Genomic DNA, 19,405 nt, shown 5'->3' on the forward strand with positions numbered 1-19,405 from the left:
GGAAATTTCCCTTTCCAGACATCTTCATGTATAGATTTAGATGCATAAAAGTGAGTCCAGTGAGACTCTCAGTCAGGACCATGGGGCTTATTATTAGAAGTGCTGTTGCATGGCAGTAATATAATTTACCTGCTCTAAAAAACCTAAATAAACCCCAGATATTAAAAAAAAAAAAAATAAGCAAAGCAATTCCTCTACCTTCATTCCAAATTCCTAATCCTACTCCTGCACAGGGAACTGGGAAAAATCAGATACACCTGTGTTTACACCAGTTTGACAGTTCAGGGCCTGATCTACATTTCTTAAGAAAGAGATAAGAATTTTTGGGTTTATTTCTACAACCCTTGGCTTGGAACCTTGAAGAAAGAGCCATGCCCAGGAATTTAGGTTAGAATAGGTATGTACTAAAACCTCTCCAGTTTCTTACCTGTATGGCCTTTTGGGAAGAGATTAAAACCAAAAATCAACAACTTCTTATGCATTTCAAGTGTAGGATCCCCGAGACAAAAAGAGGAAAACCTCAAATTCTGCTAAGGACAAAAAATCCCAACCCCAACCCAGTGTCCTGTGTCTTACAAGAGGCTGTCTTGAATATCACCTCGTGATGTACGTGTTTGACTCTCTTGGTTCATGGTTGTTTTTATGATGTGGCAGACCCTAGGCTGCAGTGCCTAGAGGAGCCATTAATGCCCTGGAATTGTGATTCAGGAGGTGTTAAATCAAGGCTGAAGGAGCAGAGCAATGGCACTTTGGCACAGGGATCCCAGATGAGGCTGGAACAGGGAAGATGCTGTGTTTACCCTGCACTCGGGTTTAATTTCATGCTGGACTTGCACAGGTCCCAAGGGCGTGCCAAGGGCTTATTTTGGCACAGGGAATAAAGCCTGGGGGTTTACAGGTTGCAAATCTCATATACCTGCGTTCAGAGTTTCCATCTCTTTCATTTACTCGTAAAATCAAGCCCTGGCCAGGCTGCACAAGGATGAGGTTTGGGTGGAGGCAGTGCTGCTCCTACAGCTCTGCTGCTGAGCTCAGGGCAAGGATGGGCTTTGGTTTGCTGCCATCACAGACCTATGGCACTACCTGGGACATCAGGCAACACCCCACCACAAACAATAAACACAGTGGGAAACACTGGAAAATCCGTCTTATGGAGTTCAAGTGTTGATTGTGCTTCAAACAGTTCCTCGCTCCGTGTTTCAGTGGTTAAGGACTGTGCTAAGGTTACTGTCCCGTGGCATTCCCGAGTGGAATAGCTATTTTACACCACACCCCCACCCACTTCATGATCACCATAAAGTTTCTACCGTAGGTGATGAGAGAAACCCACTGAGAGGGATCCAGAGCAGCACTTACCAACACACTGGTCCCCTCGCTTCTGGTAACCGGGAGGGCACTGGCAGCTGAAGGACCCTCTCAGATTGACACACACTTGGTCAGCTCGGCAGGTATGGGTTCCAGTTGCACATTCATCTATATCTTTATTTAAAAAAAAAAAAAGGCAAATGCAATATTAGTATTAAAATGAATTACAATATTTAGCCTTCGAAATGCTTTGCCTTCAAGTTTCCCATAAGCGAAGGCAGCAAAGTTCAAATGTATCCCAGGATGTCATCTCAACACTTACTCCATTTGCAGGATTTAAAATGTTACCAAATTTCTGACAGCTTTGAATTCCAATAGACTGCATTTGTAGATATTTTCAGATGTGGTTATTTAAAACAGTCAAATCCTTTTATTTGTCAAATACCATTAATATTTTGTACTTATTGGCCTAAAACTTTCTGTGAACTTCTTGCAGCTTTATCATATTTTAATAATTTGACTTTGTTGTTTGTTTTCCCCCCCCCCCCCCCCATGGTGGTTGGATGTTTCATGTTGAATTACTCTGGAAAATTTCAGCAGATGTAGTTCAGCCCTTTCTCAAGGAGGAGATGAGTTAGAAACATGTTGTTTTGCTGATACTAAAAAGGCTCTGGTGATCTCTCTTGCGTGGTTCTCGTGCTCCACGCTTTGGACAGGGACTTGGAACTTGGGATGTGGTGGCCTTCCCATCAGGAAGAGATCTGCCTCTTGTCATTCCCATGAAAATTCCCCTAATTCAGTCAGTCTGTTACAGCCTTTGGAAACGGTTTCCGTGTGTTTGAACAGCACAGCTAAAAATGCAAGGGCTTCTCAGAGTAATTCAGGCAGCTTTTAGTTCACACTGAATGCAGGTTTATACAAGCATAAACCAGCATTTTCATTTTGCCTATTCATTATAACTGCTGGAGGTACTTAATTATAATTAAACTGCATGTGCTGACAAATGAATTACAACTTGCTTTCTCATCTGAACATCCAGAAATGTTGGAGAGCTTTTTATTGTAACATGACACAGTACAGTGAAATGACTTTTTAATTTTGGCATCCTACACAATTTGGAGACTCCAGGCTGAATAAACAAATTCCTTAAAACTTATGATCTCTAGTTTACAAATCTCAGCTGACCTCTCTATTTGTATAGGCACTGGGGATGTTAGAACATCACCAGTGGCAGATTCTGGGTGGTGCTTTGGAAAAAATGATGGATTCTTTCTCATAACAAATGAAAACAATTTTGACCACAAGATTCAACAAAAAATAAACCATCAACAGTTTGAATTAATTCTCAACGTTTGCCCTTTCCCCAAATGTCCAAATATTTTACATACATTTTCCCCTTATCTGACGGGGAAAATAAAGCCCTTTTCTGTTAGGCTGGGCTTTGCATTTCTCCCCAGTGTCAGTCCTAAAGCTGCTGGGTCGGTGCAGGACTTGCTGAGCTCACTGTTGTGTCCTGACACCTGAAAAGCACATTCCCAGGTGTAAAGATTTTCAGGGAATACAACTGGCTGCCTCCTACCCCCCTGGCACATCATTAACGCTGGAGCCCAAAGCACAGGGCAGCTCGAGGCAAGTCTTTGCAGGGACCTCACTGGGCTTTGCATGTGCTCCTAATTCCTATAAAAGCTGGGAATAAAAGGGCTCAACACTTATTCAGCTCCAGTCCTTTTTGTTGCAGAGTGTGCTGGAACAAAGAGAGTTTATTTGATCTTTGGGAGCTTCACGTATGAGTAAATGCAACATGAGTTCCCTTTTAAGGTGGATTAGTTAAAATGCATGGAATAATAAGCTGTTCCAGCTAAAATGATTCAGACTAGATTGACTTGTGCACTCAGGCTCTTTGGTTGCTCCTGATGGTAAGTTCAGTTTGCAAGAGGAACAATTATCCCAAATTAGTTTTAGCCTGCTGGCTGCCTCCTCTTTTGGAAAACTCTTGGAGGGTTTGAAGTTATGGCCAGAAAGATCTGGGTTTGTGAGAACAACCTTGTCTTGAGACTTGTTCCAAGGAGTCCTTTAGAGCTCTCTGAAGCCTCTTATTCCGTGAGGATCCTGGCCTGGGTGGTGTGTTCTCTGTGTCTGTGTGTCCTGCCCGTCTTCCCCATGCCAGGGAAATGTCTGTCAGGAGGTGGAATATTCTTGGTGGGCTTCAGAAGAGCTTCACTGTGGCTACTCCACATCATCACAGGGGTGCTTCCATTTGTGACTGGCTGCTGGAGGGCTGTGATTCCCTGGGCAGTGTTGATCTGGGATCCCTGCTGTGTCCATGGGTGTTCTGTGTATCTGCAGTTGGGCAGGGGCTGACTGAACTCTGAGCTGATGGTTCCAGCTTGTTTTCCCAGTCACATCCCCTCCGTAGGGAAATCAGTAGCTCCCAGGTCTTCATTATTGTAAGAGCTTATTTTTCTGGTAATCAGACTTTTCCAGTCCATTAGATCCTCAGGTTTATCATGACTTGCACAGTGCCCTCTGAGTCTGTGACAGTGATCTGGAAGCTGCATCAATTCCTGCTTCTAATGCAACATTCCTGTATCCAATGCCACAATCTGGGAATGAGATGGTGGTTAGACAAAGCAGATCTTTTTCCTTATGTTCTACCACCTCATTCCATTTGATCTCTCTTGGCAAAATCCCTGGGCTGAAGTGTGAGCAGTGAATGAGGGCATTGGGAATCCATGGATTTGGTTCCTGCCTGATGCACATTGATTTGGTCCCTGAGAAGACTCTGCAGTGTGGAGCAAGGGTGTGATAGAAACTCTTACAGGGACACCACAGAGCTGCCCAGCTTGAATCCTGAGAGCAAGATGACTGTGACCTTTCCTCTCCTGCATGAATGTTTAATAATGTGTTACGTGCATGTGTGTTTATGATAATTAAAAAAATTAAAACAAGACTCTCCACTGCACACACTTGTCCCTCTGGGGAGAGGGTGAGAGAACAAACATGTGACAGATGTTTGTCATGTTGCTTAATGCACTACTGGAAAGCACTCAAGATACCACAGTGATGAGTGCACTATAAGAAACAGATCTAGAAAGAAAATATTGGGCTTTTACAAGCTCATTCTTGAGCATCTTTCCTCCACATCCTCTTTTCCAAATTTGGTGTCATCGTGATAAAGTTCATTTCCATAAGTGTTGCAGCAACTTATTCCACAGCTGAAGCTTCTGCCTTAAGCCTGATAAGAAAACACCTGAAAACACTCTCAACTCATTGCTCATCAACTCGGTTTAAATTTAATTTCTAGATGTTACACATACTTTTGTTCACCCAGGTAAGCCACATAAATTCCATCAGTGACCAGTAATAAAGTGGTCTTCTCTTTTAGTGTTACCCTTTCTTTTTTTCTTTGTATTTTCTGATCTCAGCTAGCATTTGAAAGGTTGTGCTGTTCACCACAGATAAATGAGAGCTGCAAGTTTGTGTTAAATTGTTAAAAAGCCTGAGTGGTTGTTGATTATTGATGCATGCAACCTGTGAAATGTAGATTAATCCTTACACTCCCTGTATCTCTGAGTCTGGTGGAAGATGTTGCTCAGATTTTAATTCCCAACCAGTTTTTCTCTGGACAGTTAGAGCCTGTGTAGGGGAAAAATTCCTCTGGAATAGCCAAACAATCCTTTTGCTGATCCACATCTCGTGGAAATGGAGCTGGGTTCCCTTCAGTGCCTTGATCTTTGTAGTAATTGTACTCAGATAATTCTGTAGTCTTTCACTAGGCCCCTCAAAAGCCAACTTATTATGGGGTCTATTTGTACTCTGGTTATAAAAACAGTTGTAAAATGTGTTAGGATTGAGCACTTTACTTTCAGTGTGTTGTTTGTAAGTGTTACATCCAGAATTCTGCACTGACAGTTCCAGAGTCAAGGAGCTGGGGGGTTGCAAAGCACAGAATTCTCAGAACTCTCTGGATTCAGGTCCATTAAAGTGTCACGAGAGTCTTCAATTAGATGACCCTCATTCTGTTTTTCCCACAGGTTTGTGCTGGGTCAAACCTTGCAGTGCCCAGAGTGGGTGGGGTGGGGTGGCCTCTGTCAAGTTGCAATGACTTTGCTGCTGTATAAAAACCTTAAATTGAGTGAGGAGTCAATGCAGAAAGGAGGAGGAATTTTACAATTAAGGTGTCTCAAATTCCATGTAAAGCCCCACTGCTCTTTCAGAAATGTTTATCAGATCCTCAACTGTGTGTGGTAAATAGGGCCACCAGCCCCCAGTGACTCATCCTAATAGAAATGCTGCCTTCTGCAGCACTTTCCAGGGCTACCCTGGGAAGTTCCTTTGGGAAGGTTTTGGTGTCCATGCCCCCGTGCAGGTTAAGGTCTGCTCAGGCAGCTGTTTGGGGTTGCAGGGTGCTCCAGCACTAGTGTGAGACCACGGAGGGCAGCAGGACTTGCTCCTGGATTCCTTCAAAATACAAATGCACTGGCATTTCATAGCTCTAATTCCATAAGGCTCACTAATGGCTATACCCAGTGATTCCCTCATTTTCCAAAAATGTGCCCATGCTCCCTCCTGAAGTGATTTACACACTTCTGTCCTTCCCTTGCTGACTTTGGCAGCTCCTCTGCATTTCAACCACCAGTTGTGTACAAAAATTCTGCCTGACCTGCTTTTTAGCTTTCCCTAAACCTCGTGGATGGTTCCCTCTTCTCAGGACAGCGTTTCCCTTCCCTGTGCCCTCCCCTCTGTCAGGCTCTTATCTACATCCTTAATATTTTCCCCCTGGTCTCTCTCTGAGCTCCGGCCCTGGCTGGGTTCCCTCCCTCCACGCCGTGACTCACTTTTCCCAAACCCCCTGACTCATGCTGCTCACTCACTTATGCAACAGCCTAATCTCGGCGATTTGCCTCCTGTCAGGAGGAGAAGCACACAAACTCGGGGGATGCATTTCCCCAGGGCTCCAGAAACAGAGAGAAAAAACAGCAATCCACATCTGCCTTCCTCTTACCGAGCCACTTAAGCCTTTCCTCCCGCAGCACATCCCTGCAAGTTGTGCTCAGGGCTGGGGAAGTGTTTTCTTAACTAACTCGAGTGTGTTTTACTCCTGTGGCTGAAGTGCTCAGCTGCTCGCTGCCTCTCACAGTACTGCCATGTGCCACAGCATCTTCTTGCTCTCCTTGGCTGGGCACGTACCCATCTGTCAAAATAACTCGCCAAAGAATTGTAGGCTGCTTTTCTCTGTTCTGGCCCGTAGCAGGATGTTCCACCAGGTAAAAAAGAGGGTTCTTAAAATGATTTTGTAGGATTAAAATTCTTATCTCTGTCCCCACTGAGCAGCACCAAAGGACCAGCTGCTGACTGGTTTACAGAAATGTAAATGCAGGATGGTCCCACCTCTGTCAGTGTTGCACTTGTCACTGACTCCGGAGAACCTGCTCTCCGCTTGTTTTGAATGTAAACCATAAATATTTTAGTTCATGGGTTTAAATTTTGTGAGTTCTCAGTGTGAGTGAGACCAGAGAATGGCTTGGTCTGTTTTTCCAGTGGATTCATCTGCAGTGCAAACATCACCTCCCACGTCAGCAATGGCACCAGAGAGTCTGATGTCAGACACACAGGGATCTGCAGCATCACGGACAATTTACTTAACCCCAGGAGCCTGGGAAACCTTGCCCTTTCTGGCTTTTCTTCTCTCTGTAAGGTGCTTTATACTGGCATTTTTCACCTGAAAATAAAATACCTGAAGGAACTAGGCCGCTGTAGTTCCTCCGTGAGTATGGGCTTACTTTATTTCACCAAATGAAAGATTCTGTCCCCTATTTATGTTCCTTATATTGTTCTTGCAACTGCAGCCAAGCTCACTGCGCTGTCGTTTCCTGGATCCTCCCTGATCCTTTCTTACCCATAGGAACAACATCAGCAACCTCCAAATTTCCCTGGTTCCCTCCCCAGCCCTTAGCAAGCTATCAACAATTTCTGTCAGGGGCTTTTCTATTTCCCTTGCTACTTCCTCCAGCATTTGGGATGTCGTTCAGCTGGGCTGGGTGCCCGGACAGCTTTTAACTCGTTGGTGTTGGGAGGCCGTGGCAAACCCCGGCACAAAATCTGTTACATAACCCGAGGTCAGCAGGTACCAGGAGATGGAATATTTGGAGGAATTCCTCATCTCTGGAGCAGCAGAACCTGCTAATCCAGGTTTAGTGGTGTTGGGAAGCCGCATCTCTAACTGTGCCCAGCTCTGCACAGCCCTTAAACCCCCTCTTTAGTGCTGCCTTTTCTCCCTCTCTTCCCAGTTTTCCTCTGGCCCTCTCCTGCTCGGTATGTTGGACTGATTGCCCTGGTAACAAGTTTTCACAGTTGAGCACAGAGGTAACCTGCACAAATACTTGTTTGCACAGGAAAAGCAGCTGGAAGAGCCAAGAGCCACAGTTAAGCAAGTATGTGAGGCAGAATGTTGAAATTAATGAGATTTTCCTGAAAAACGGCCCGGCTCCCTCAGCGTGCTGAGATGTTTCCCCTCTCACACCTGAGAGCACAGCAAAGCAAGGCCCCTGCAGGTTCATCTTTTAGTATTCCTGGACACCATGGCACAACAGAATAGAAATAATGCAAAGTATTAATGTAGTAAATGTACAAAAAACAAGTGAATGCAGTGCAACTCATAGTTCCCTGTCTTTGGACTGCAAAAGTGAGAGGAAATACGGCGAATTTGGGCAAGTTACCCAACCTTGGCTTGAGGAATGTGAGGGTGCAGGAACAGCATCCTGCTCTGAAGTGAGCAGAGCTAAGGAGCTGCACTGCTGGAGCCTGGGCTGCAGCCTTCTGTCCCAATTATGTATTGTCTCTGGTATGTCCACACCGAACTGACTGATCACACACAACAGCTCCAGAGAGGAGGGAGCCATGGCTTTCAGCACTACAACATCTCCCACGTGTTTGGGAGGGGCAGCAGCTGAAGAGGGGAAAAAAATGAATGAAGCTTTGAGCTGATGCATCGCTTCCCTTCTGCTGCACTTCCCTCCAGCTGGGATGCTCCTTTCCCTCACACATTGCACAAGGTGAATGCCTTCCAATGCTAAGATCCCCTGGAGTTACCTCCTCATCCTATTAAATGAATGGGACACACGAATCCAGTAATTGAAATTATCAGTACAAATGACAGTGGTGTGGCTGCTATGGCAGCAAGTCTGATACAAGGCCACAAACCATTCCCAAAAGGATTTTCTGTTCTGTGTTACTTCACTGTGTCTTCTTAAAATAAGAGCATGGACATAAAAATAAGAACATTATAGTGATGTTCTTAAAATAAGAACATTATATATGTCTGTGTTTCAGGTTTCTCAAAGGGAAAAGCTCTTCAGTCCCCCCATTAGAAGACCACAGTGTTCACTGCCAGTGAATCCCAGAATACGCTGGGTTGGAAGGGACCCCTAAGGATCATTGAGTCCAACCCTTAGCCCTGCACAGGACCAGTCTTCCTGCTCATCAAAAAGAAAGAGATCCCATGTGTTTGACCTATATTAATTTAAAATGTGTATTTTGGGCTTCATTTTTGCTGGGGCCATGAAAGGAACCATTTACAATCCCCTAATTCAGTGCAATGTATCTGCAAGTCTCTGAGTGCCTCAAAATGTGAGTTGTCACAATGGCAAACTTTTTGATTTACATTGCAATGGCTTATTTTTCCTTTCAGTGGAGTATTTCCTGCTGTTGCTTTCTTGTGATTTTTCTGCTAGAGGTCTAACAACTTGTGCTTTTTTGGTTCATGCCTGCCTAAGTGAGGATCACCCACCCATGATGACCAATCCACTTGGAGCGGGCTCAAAAACAACAAGGGTGGATTAAACTATTCCATTATTGCAGATGAAAGAGCTCTCCCCGACATCTGGCATATCATCTTCAGAACTGATATGGAACACTTCCATAAATTCAACTTAACATTGTTTTTGTGAGTGTTCCAAAGTATTTTTAACATGAAGGAATAGCATGCAAACTAATTTCCTATTTGAAAGTAAATGTCTTGTTCTTATTTCTAATTCACCCAGTTATTAAAAAGGAGGGAAAAAAAAAAGAAAGAAAGAAAAAAAGATGTTCCCTTAACTTGAAGCATACTGGTTTGTTTATTTAAGTTAATGGAAAAGCTAGTCAGTGTTTGATGTAAAGCTGCCCCCTTGCTTGAAAGAAAACCAAACAACTGGTTATGAATTATGAATATCTCCTAATACTTTCCAGAATTATCTGAAGGATGTATTTTTTGCTTAATTACATACACTTAAAAGTTCCAAGTTCCCTGTTGGTTCCCATTCTGTTTATTTCTCTCCTTGGAAACCTCATAAGCATTTTCCTTTAGCAAGGCTTGACTGGACAGAATATTGCTGCTACAACCTGTGATGGCAGGGAGAGCCAGGCCTTGCTTTTTAATTAGGGAGTTGCAGAAGGGCTCATTAAAGCTGTGCAGGCCCTTCCCCAGCACCTCCAGGGGCAGCTGCTGATCCCTGCACAGGGAAACACAAGCAGCTCCCCAGAAACCAGCTTTCCTTCTGGGACACCTCGAAAACAGGTCCTGCAGAAAGAAATGTTGCTTTTCTTGTGTGTTGGCACACCTTGAGCTGCTCTAGTCCTGCTCAGCAGCACGGGAGCCTGATCTGGTGTTTTTGGGGAGTGACTGCAGCTCATCAGTGCAGCTTTGCTTGGATTTATACAAATCCAAGAGACCTTAAGATAAAGGACAAGGGACTTCACATATTGGTTGATCAATCCAGTCCTACCCCCCTCCAGCTGAAGGAGCCTTTTTAGGACTTGAGCCGTGGTTTCCAGGCTGAGAACCCTGAGGTTCAAGCCGAGTTCAATAGCAACTTTCCAAAGGAGAAGGCTTATCTCAAATGATATTGTTTTTAGCACTAATCATCCTATCTGTTGGCAGTACCAACATGCTGCAATCTCCACAGCTCCCTACGTAAATAAGCAGATTCCTGAGGCTGGTCCAACTCCAGAAATGCCTTTGAAGGCATTATTTAGTCAGGAATTTTCCCTCCGTGGTTCTGGGATACTTGGAGGGTGTTGCTGTACGTCCCCACAGCTGGCTTGTTTTGAAGAAATGCATCTAAAACTCATTTAAAGCATTACTTTGACCCCGTGAAGTAGAGATGGTTAAAAGAAATTCACTTTCACGCCTTCTGTGACTTATGAATGATAGAAGAACAAAAGCAAATTGTGGAAATAGCACTTGAAAAAGACACGGTCGGTCTGGTCCAAAATATACTCCAGGGATGGGAGGGGACTGGAAGAGCTGGGATAGAAAAACACAATGTTCAGGTTGCACAGTTCAAGTGGAGGGAAATGGATGAGCAGAAGTGGAGATTTCTGGGGCAATAGATAAAAACAAGCAGTGCTACCCAGTACAAACCCATCAGCAATTGTGTCTTATACGTTTTTGTTTGCCTGTCTTGCCTGAAGAACTCACTTTAGTTGGCTCCCCATTAGAACAGAAGTGGAAAATTCGGTTTTCCATGTGATTCTCAACATGAAGAGGGATTGAAAATGAAGCTTGAAGTCTTAAAAATTCTTTGTTTGAAAGAGAATAGATACAAGAGGCGAAGCCAGGCAGGATCAAAAGTGAGGCAGAGGCACCAGAGAAAAAGAAATCAATTGTTTGAAGGTAAAAGACAAAAAAAGAGGCAGTTTATACTTATTATACTTATAAAGGAAGGCAAATGAAGGTGGAAGAAGCAGGCCAGGAGGTTCTGGGGGGCAAAAAGGGCTGGATGAAGGGGAACTGAAACGAGCTGAGGGTGTGCAGTTGACTGGAGATTGGAAGTTGGAGCAGTGCTTGGGAAGTATTTGTTGTTCTTTCAAAAACCTGACAAAAAAATTCTGAAAACTGAAAATTATTATTATTTTTGGCCCCGCTCTAAGATTTTTCTGGGGTTTAGCCACCTTTTTTTTTTTTTTTTTTCTGTGTTTGGGAACAAAAAGGGGAAAAAAAAAAAGACACCAAAAAATACTTTGTTCTTTCAATGAGTCAGTAATAAATAAACCCGAACATTTTAAAAACCAGAAGTTTCCTTGGGAAGAGAGAGCTATTTTCTCTTCCAAAATGACTTTGCCTTCAAATTGTGCTGGGCTCTGCTCTCGGGCTGAGGATGTGCCTTGAAGCAATCAAGGAGAAGTAGCAACTGGGACAGCTTTTCTCTTCTTTTATTTTTTTTCCCCTGGTGTTTGGCTGGGAAGCTCCACGGGTTTGCCTCAGTGCTACCAAACTCCTGGCACTTTGCACTGAAAATGAGATTTCAGCAGCGTTTCCTAGAGTAAGTGAGTACTCCTGGAGCATCCTGGCCTTCCCAGCTGCAGGGCTGGCGGAGTGGGAAGTGCAGCAACCTGCTTTGTTTGCCTGAGCATGTGAGTTTTTTGAATTCTTTTTTTTCTTCTTCGTACCTTGTGATCTTCGCAGACTCCTGGCGAGGCTTAAAAGGTTGCTTGGAGAAGGGAGTGGCTACCATTTGTTTAGAAAATAAATAGAAAAAAGTAGGCCAAATACCAGTAAAGTTCCAGTTTGAAAATATTAAACTAACACACAGCATTGCTGACCTGAAAAGGTCACATGAAGTGGGAGAAAGGATGTATTTAGAGGGATTGCCAGGCAGGACGTGGGATCTCTCACTGACTTGGCAGCTCTGTTTGCTGTTTCTAATGCTCCTTATTTGCTAAGTTCTGAAGTTTGACAAGATCCATGCTTTATTTTGCAGTATTTACATGGTATTAAGCGAGTGTGTAAATCCATTCAGAGAATAACCGAGGTCTGCCCTGCCTGCTCTTTCCTGCTTCATCTTTGCTGGGTGCACCAAGTAGTCCCAGGATGCTCAGAAACCTGGGAAAAGGGATGTTTTGAGGGGGTTTTCCTTTGGGGTGTGCTCTCAGATAATGAGGTTATTTGGGACATGTTTGAACTCGATAAATATGGTGGAATTTGCTTCCAAATTTGTTAGTGAGAGCGAGGAAAGAAATGAGTGCTTAAATTACCATAGAGCTGTTAGAATTCCTGCAGAAGGAGCAGGAAGGTGCAATGGAAATGTAGAAATGTCAGCATCCCTCTGTACAGGCTGATTTTTGGGTGCTTGGCGAGGGTGGAGGAGAAACCCCAAGGCAGCAGATAAATAATTGCTGCCACATCATCATCACTGCTGGGTGGGATGGATGGTATTCCCAGCTCCCAGTCTGCCAGGAGAGCACAGCCAGCAGCTCCAGCTGGGATCAGTAGGAGCCTTCAGCTCAACCAGAGCTTGAGGAACAAACCACCTGCTTTTTGAAATGTCTTACACGGGCCGTTTTGCAAAGCTCAAGCTGGAGCTCACCAGAGCTGGGCCCAACAAAGCCCCTCCTTTTACTCCACACATCATTTAATGGCCTTCAGAATTACACTTTCCACTCTGACAACCCCTGTTCTTCTCCCTCTCTCCCTTAAATCTCCCACTCTTCCTCTCCTGCAGTTTCTTTCCCTGGTCCTCTGGGTTCTGCCCTTCCAATTTCAGCTGTTTCTGAATCATATCTCACTGAATTTTTCCCCATAGCCCCGAGGTGGCTGATTGCCCACGGGCAGTGCCCTTGGTGCCTGCATTTTCTATCTGTAAGGTGCCTTTCAGTTTACCCCAGGAGCCGAGGGAAAGGCTGGTGCTTGATATGACTCGTGCCAAGCGAAACCCACGGAGAAAGCGTGGCCAGAGGGACTCTGTACAAAAGTTGTCTGGGCTCTGTAGTTTTGCTCACGTGGGTGCCTGGTAGTACACACCAGCTGCCAATGAAAACAAGCCAAAATAGCTCCAGCCCTGTGCAAGTCTCGAGATGATCTGAAAGTGTGCAGAACACAGGTAAGAGAGAGAGAGGAGCAGGCTTTGTCAAAACAGAGAAAAGCAGCTCCTGCAAGATGGCTCTGAAAGGACAAGAAGCTCCTCTGACAATCCCTTCTACTCCCTGCAAGTGCATGAAATTCCTGAAAGGGCAGTTTACAACCGAATGAAAGAAAACTGTTGCTTTTGAAACTGTTTGTGGTTGTGACGAAGTGTGGGCGCTCCCCGGAACGTGTGTTGATGTCGAGCGGGGCGGCGGAGCCAAGGACGTGGAAAAATGAACCATTCCCGTGCTCCAAGCAAGGAGAACACTGGCAGGAGCAAGTCCTGTGGCTCTGGGTCACTGGCAGGCAGTGGAAAGCACTAGGAGGACACATGTGGAGGATCTGCTGTGGGACAGTCAGTGGGACTGATACCCATCCAAACCAGGATTCCTGCCTCCAGAGAGCTACAGGAATGAAGAGGAATTGGCTTTGTAGCTGATGTTGGGAAGGGAAGGAACAGGCCCTGACAGGTTCACTGGACAAGTTTTTTAATACTTTGTGGCACGGGAGGTTTTCCTGCTTCTGGCCCCAGGAAAAAAGAGGAGTGGGAAGTTTCAGAATCAGAGAATGGCCTGGGTGGGAAGGGACCTTAAAGCCCATCCAGTGCCACCCCCTGGCATGGGCAGGGACACCTTCCACTAGCCCAGATTGCTCCAAGCCCATCCAACCTGGCCTTGGACACTTCCAGGGATGGGGCAGCCACAGCTTCTCTGGGCAACCTGTGCCAGGGCCTCCCCACAGGGAGGAATTTTTCCTGATATCCAATCTAACCCTACTTTCTGTCAGAAGCCCTTGCCCCTTCTCCTGTTGCTCCATGCTCTTGTAAAAAGTCCCTCTCCATCTTTCTTGTAGCTGTCCTTCCTAAAAAAAGAAGCACTGAGGGCCTTCCCCCCCTTCTTTTTTCCCCAGAGGTGTGTTGCTTGGTTCTTGCTCTGTTCCATTCCCCTCTTTCAAAGGCACGAGGTCCCAGATTTTTGTTCTCTTGCAAGTGGAGTGTATGAGCTCAGTGCCCAGGACATGTTCCCTGTCTGCATCCCGGCATTTCAATCCCACTGAAGGCTTCCAGAGGTGCCTTGCTGCCTCAAATGCCTTCCAGATGGATGGAATTCCAGGAGGATGGATTGTCCACTCAGATCGTGGAGCAGTTTGGGGGGAAGTTCGTGCCACGCTTCTTCAGCTGCTGGATGGCAAAGAAATGGACTGGTGGCTCTTCCCTCATGGAAGTGCTGCATTCCAAGGACTGAGGAGGCAAGAGATGAACTGGCAGAAGATAAATCGAGGGGAGGCTAATTATATCAGAGTAATTAATGCCAAGAGCAAGGGATAGAATTAAAAGGGAAAGCAAGGAGAGATGTACCTGAGTATGAGCAGGATGGTCTGTTTATAGCAGAGGGAAAGTAAATATCCACAAGCACATAAAGGGGAAGAATTGCTTAAAATTCTGAAGATAAAGGGTTTTAAAGTATTTTAATATAATTTCCCAACCCTACTATTATTTAGGTGACTCTGATATTTGTTAGCTTGAATAACCCAGACCGCTGTTTGCAACATTAAGCCTCTTCCCAATCTAATCCACCTCAAATTCCCTGTGTAAGTTGGGGAGGTCTAACCCAGAGCTTGGGTTTCTCTGTGCCCTTGGCTTTCAGAAGCCCTGCTGTGGAGAAGGATTCCCCTGTTCTCCTGCTCTGAACTCTGAACCCAAAGCCAGGGCCATGTTCCAGCAGCCAGAGGAGAGAGTGAGGGGTTTCAGGGGACAGCAGGAACCAGGTCATGGAATCTGTGGCCTGGAAAGATTTCTTTTTTAAGAGCTTTTTCAAAATACAAGATTTCCAGACAGGGGCTGCCAAAGAGGAGGAGAAGTTTTTAGCGGACTGTAAACATGTGGGCTTAAGTAGTTTAAAAAACTTGTGTACAGTATCTAACCAACTCCCTCCAGTTTAATGAATGGTACCAATAAATATGCAAAACACTGGGAGACCAAGGACAAGATTGGGTTTTAGCAGTTAATTGAGCATCCTCTGTAGCCAGATCTGTATCTAAACTTGTTTAGGATCTAACAGACTATTAGTTTGCCTTGGAGAGTTCGTGGACAGGCAAAAAGATCAATATGAAGGCAAAGAAATGCAGTTTCTCAGCAAATACCCCCCCAGGACCTTCTGAACTGATTTCAGAGGCTTGGAAACACCTCCCAGAAATGAAAACTAAGTCGTGAAAGTTCTTGTGTCCCATTATTTTCCAAAGGACTGGGAGGTGTTCAGTGTGCTTTAGGATCAAGTCCAAATGATTTTTAAGGAGTTAGGTCTCACTTTCAATGAAAGGAAAATAAAAAGGAAGCAAAGCATAATAGATAAGTGAGGCTAGGCACATATTAAAAACAAAAATCTTTTCAAAGCAAAGAACAATGATCTCTTATCTCCAGAAGGTTCAGTAAATAGGTTAATTCTTCATATTGACCTAAAGCTCTTGGGCTTGATTTATTATTCCTCTTGTTTGTGCAGGAATTTTTATTTGCCCCATAAGGCTTCACACTTATTCCATGTACACGTGTTTGCCTGAAGTGCCCAGCAGTGGAGAGCAAAACCCCTGGAGCCAGCACAGGAATCTGGGAAGGTCAGGGCAAGATCTCTGTGTTGTTCTATCCCAAACCAGCCTTGTCTGCTCCTCATAAGGAAGAGAATGCATTTGGTTTGCAGAGCATCACAAATTTTGAAATTCCACTTCTAGAAGGGATAAGATTTTACAGAGAGGATACTCAGGAGATGATTATCTTAGCCAAGCCAGGCTTCACTCCCTAAAAAAGTGGCATGAAGCATCTAGTGAGTAAAAGTGACAGTGTGGTCTCATCTGGCACTGGCAACTGTTCCCAGCCCCGTCAAGAGCCACCAGGAATCAGAAATGCAAAGGATTTGGTTTCTGAAGGAGCAGCTTTGTTTCATTACCATTCTGACACTGCTAGTGCTAATTGTACAGTGATTTATCCAGGATCACTGCTGTTTGCAGGCAGGTTTTGGCACTTGGTGCTGGTCCAAGTAAAGAAAACAGAGAATAAGGAATGAAATAGAAATGAGAATTGTGGGAAGAGCATCTGAAAGGAGCAGCATTTCTGAATGGGAGGTGAGCTGGGATGTTCAGCAGGATGATCTGACACTGAGAAACCCTGAGGAAACAGCCAATTCCTTCACAGCCAGGCTGCTCCCTCCCATCCTCTCCAGCATTTCCCACCCCCCCTGGAGTGGATCAGCCTGGGCCTGGCATTGCAGGCCTGCTCTGGCAGGCTTTCAGTGAGGGGCTTTGAAATAAAAGTTGCCAGCAACAAGGGGAAGGGCTGATTCAGGACAGTGGAAACTGAGGCAAAGGTGTCAGTGAAATTATGAATTTTTAAATTCTTTTTAATTTATTTTTAATTTTGTTTCACTTGCAGCAAGAGTTGGGTCCTGGGAGGTCAGGGATGACATTTGGCTTCTCACTAGTTAGTCTGCTCCCCGGGAAGATGTTTTCATTCAAACCCAGGCTGCCCAAAACTGTGTTACTCTCCCTTATGGAAAACACCTCCTAACCTTCACCTTTTGTAAGAAAACAAACCACATTTTCATATAAATACAGCAGGGTTCTATAAAAATTTCAGTTCTGAAAGGTACAGTGAGAAATAGTGGGTGAAACCCAAGAAGGTCTATTTTTCAATCTTGTTGAAGAAAATCAAGAAGGAATGCAAGCCCCAAAGTTTAGAAGGATGAACATGGAAGGGTTTCTCGGGTGAGGTTTTTCACTGCAGATGTGCATTTGGTGCATTCTACAAGGGAACTGTCACTGGTGAGTGGCACCATAAATAATCCTAAATAGTTTGATAAGTGAAATTGAGGTTTCTGATTAAAACATTTATGGAGGCTGTCACAAAAGTTCGGCTTTTTTTTAATACAACCAAAGCACCAAACTAAATAAACTCAGCCCAGCTGTGAACCAAGAGAAAAAGATCTGCAAGGAAGCCATTTGGTCATCCCTGGGCTTAAACTGTGAAATTAGTGCTAAGAATAGTTAACAGTGGGACATAAGCATTTAATTTTTCAGATGAGGCCCAAATGACAGGAATGGAAAAACCTGCATATTCTCAGAGCAGCTTTTAAGGGCTGTTGTCTCTGCAGCCCATCCCAAGTGCCTCCCAGAGGGACAGTAATGCTGTCTTGAAGCTGGATTTGTGTGACAGACCCAGCTCTGGAGCTCGGAGCCATAAAACTGCAGTGCCTGGGACGTCTTCAGCAGAGATGCTCCCCACTTGATCCAGGCACATCCCAGGGCTGTCCCACTTGGGCTGTTACAGCCAAAGGGAAAAAACCCCTGCTTATCATGGTGCCTTTTGGCTCTCTGTCATGTTCTGAGGCACTGGGGGTGGTTCTTTCTGGCTGGGCCATGGTCACACATGAGCCCCCGGGGCTCCCGCTGCACCACGAGCCAGAACGTGCTGAGGCCACTTCTTGGCTGTGCTGGGTGTGACAGGCACTCCAACAAGGAGGCAGATGTACAGAGTCACACTGACTGCTGCTGCTTTTGTCCCAAGTGCACCACTGAGCACAGCAAGAGCGGGGTGGGAAGAATGTGCTTCCTAAGGTATGTTCAGAGCAGGACAGTTCCTTCTCCACGCTCGTGTTGTCCAGGAGAACGGAGCATTTCAAGGCCCCTGGAAGCTTTGCCAGTACAAAATGTCACTGAATGTCAGTATTCCATGATAACAAACCATGACTCCTATCATGAAAATCTTCTGATGCTAAAACCTGGTTCCTTTTTGCTATAGAAGTATATGGAGTTGCACTTGACAGCTAATAATCAGATTATTTACACTTTGGCACAATTACAGAAGCTCTCGTCTGAATTTCCCAATGTTTTTAGTTCTCAGCAAAACTACACTGGTTTGTTCTCTGCCCAGAAAAAGTCTCAGCCTTCTGCAGGTTGTAGTGGTTCTATTATGGCATTGAGCATCTAATGTCTACTCGAGTGGTTAGTCAGAGCTCTGGGAATTGCCTGGTGCTCAATCCACAGGTAGCAGTCACCACATCCAGGAAGGTGGAAAACGTGACAGGCTGTGCATTCTCAGAATGAGATACCTCAGAAAATTACAGATATCACCAATCTGCTCTTCAACAATTAACCTCATCCTGACATTCTTTAATAATTACAGATTGCCTTAAGCATCAGTTAGGTTTATCACCCTTTCAGAAGGTACTGGGTGTTAACTTCTGTGTAAAATACCCAGACTTTCGTTTAATCCTGTTGGCCTCACTCCTATCCCATGGCAGGGAGTTCAGGAAGCATTTCCTTCTCTGGGTTCCTCCAGCCATACCACCTTTCAGCATCACAAATCAAGACTGGAACTGTGTGTCTCCAAGTGGGAAAACAGCACTTGCAAACCTGCCTTCCCCAACCCCTTCTTGTCTCTCCGTGGGTTTGCCATATTTATCCCTTTTCCCTGTGTTTCAAACCTGTCCTCATCCCCAAACCGTTGCTTTCTCTGTTTTGCAGCGTTTGCCCTTGCCCCGGGGTGAGCAGCCCTGCAAAGAGCTGTTTGCTAGGTGAGAAAATCAGGGCAGCGAAGCGTTCCTGCGTCCCCGACAGCCCTCGCGCGGCTCCGGGGAATCCCCCAGGAAGCGTTTGGGAGGGTGGGGAAAGCAGAGACAAGCTCAAGCCTAGCGCTCTAAAGCTGTGCTTAGGGGAAGAGCTGGGGGGGCTCGAGGGTGTTGCTGGGTGGATCTCCTTGGCTGGTTTGGACTTTTGGCTCCAGGCCATGGCTGTGCTTTCAGCTGATTTCAAAGGTGCCTGGAGCCTTATAAATCTGCATCCAGAGCGAGGAGAGATTCTCCTGACAGGGGACACTGAAATCTCAGTGTCATCGGAATGGAGAGAATGTTTTGATTTAAATACGGAATGAAGCAACCCTTTCATAAAAATAATCTTCTAAACACGGGGAATTTTCTCTTTTATAGCCTTAAAGAGCCACAGTTTCTGAGAGAGGAATGCTTTGTCTTGGAAGACACACACAGACAGCAGCCCCCTCCCCAAAATCATCCTTTCCCACATGCTGACTAACAGATTAAATAATAGGTTTTCTGGATGGTTTAAATAATGGTCATTGTTTGCCATGGGGAAAAAGGGTGGGTTTTTTTCCTGCACACACTGTAACAGGAACATGGTTATGAATATGGTTATAACTCTCTTCCCCCTCAGGCT

General features: G+C 45.1%; 1 protein-coding gene and 1 long non-coding RNA gene across 4 annotated transcripts in view; one reads left to right on the forward strand and one right to left on the reverse strand.

Annotated features, from left to right (window-relative positions):
• LOC127473366 (uncharacterized) overlaps positions 1-19,405 on the forward strand; it is a 52,380-nt gene that overhangs the window by 27,903 nt on the left and 5,072 nt on the right. The window lies entirely within an intron of this gene.
• The window catches only part of EFEMP1 (EGF containing fibulin extracellular matrix protein 1), a 41,964-nt gene that overhangs the window by 9,872 nt on the left and 12,687 nt on the right, over positions 1-19,405 (reverse strand). For both annotated transcript variants that reach the window (XM_051792888.1, XM_051792889.1), the window contains exon 5: positions 1,357-1,479. In XM_051792888.1, the coding sequence (XP_051648848.1) occupies positions 1,357-1,479 (123 nt within the window). The remainder of the gene's footprint in view (positions 1-1,356; positions 1,480-19,405) is intronic.

Source organism: Manacus candei, unplaced genomic scaffold, assembly GCF_025592945.1.
Source record: "Manacus candei isolate 608988 ecotype Guabito, Panama unplaced genomic scaffold, ASM2559294v1 h1tg000035l, whole genome shotgun sequence".
In the NCBI taxonomy this organism is placed as follows: Eukaryota; Metazoa; Chordata; class Aves; order Passeriformes; family Pipridae; genus Manacus; species Manacus candei.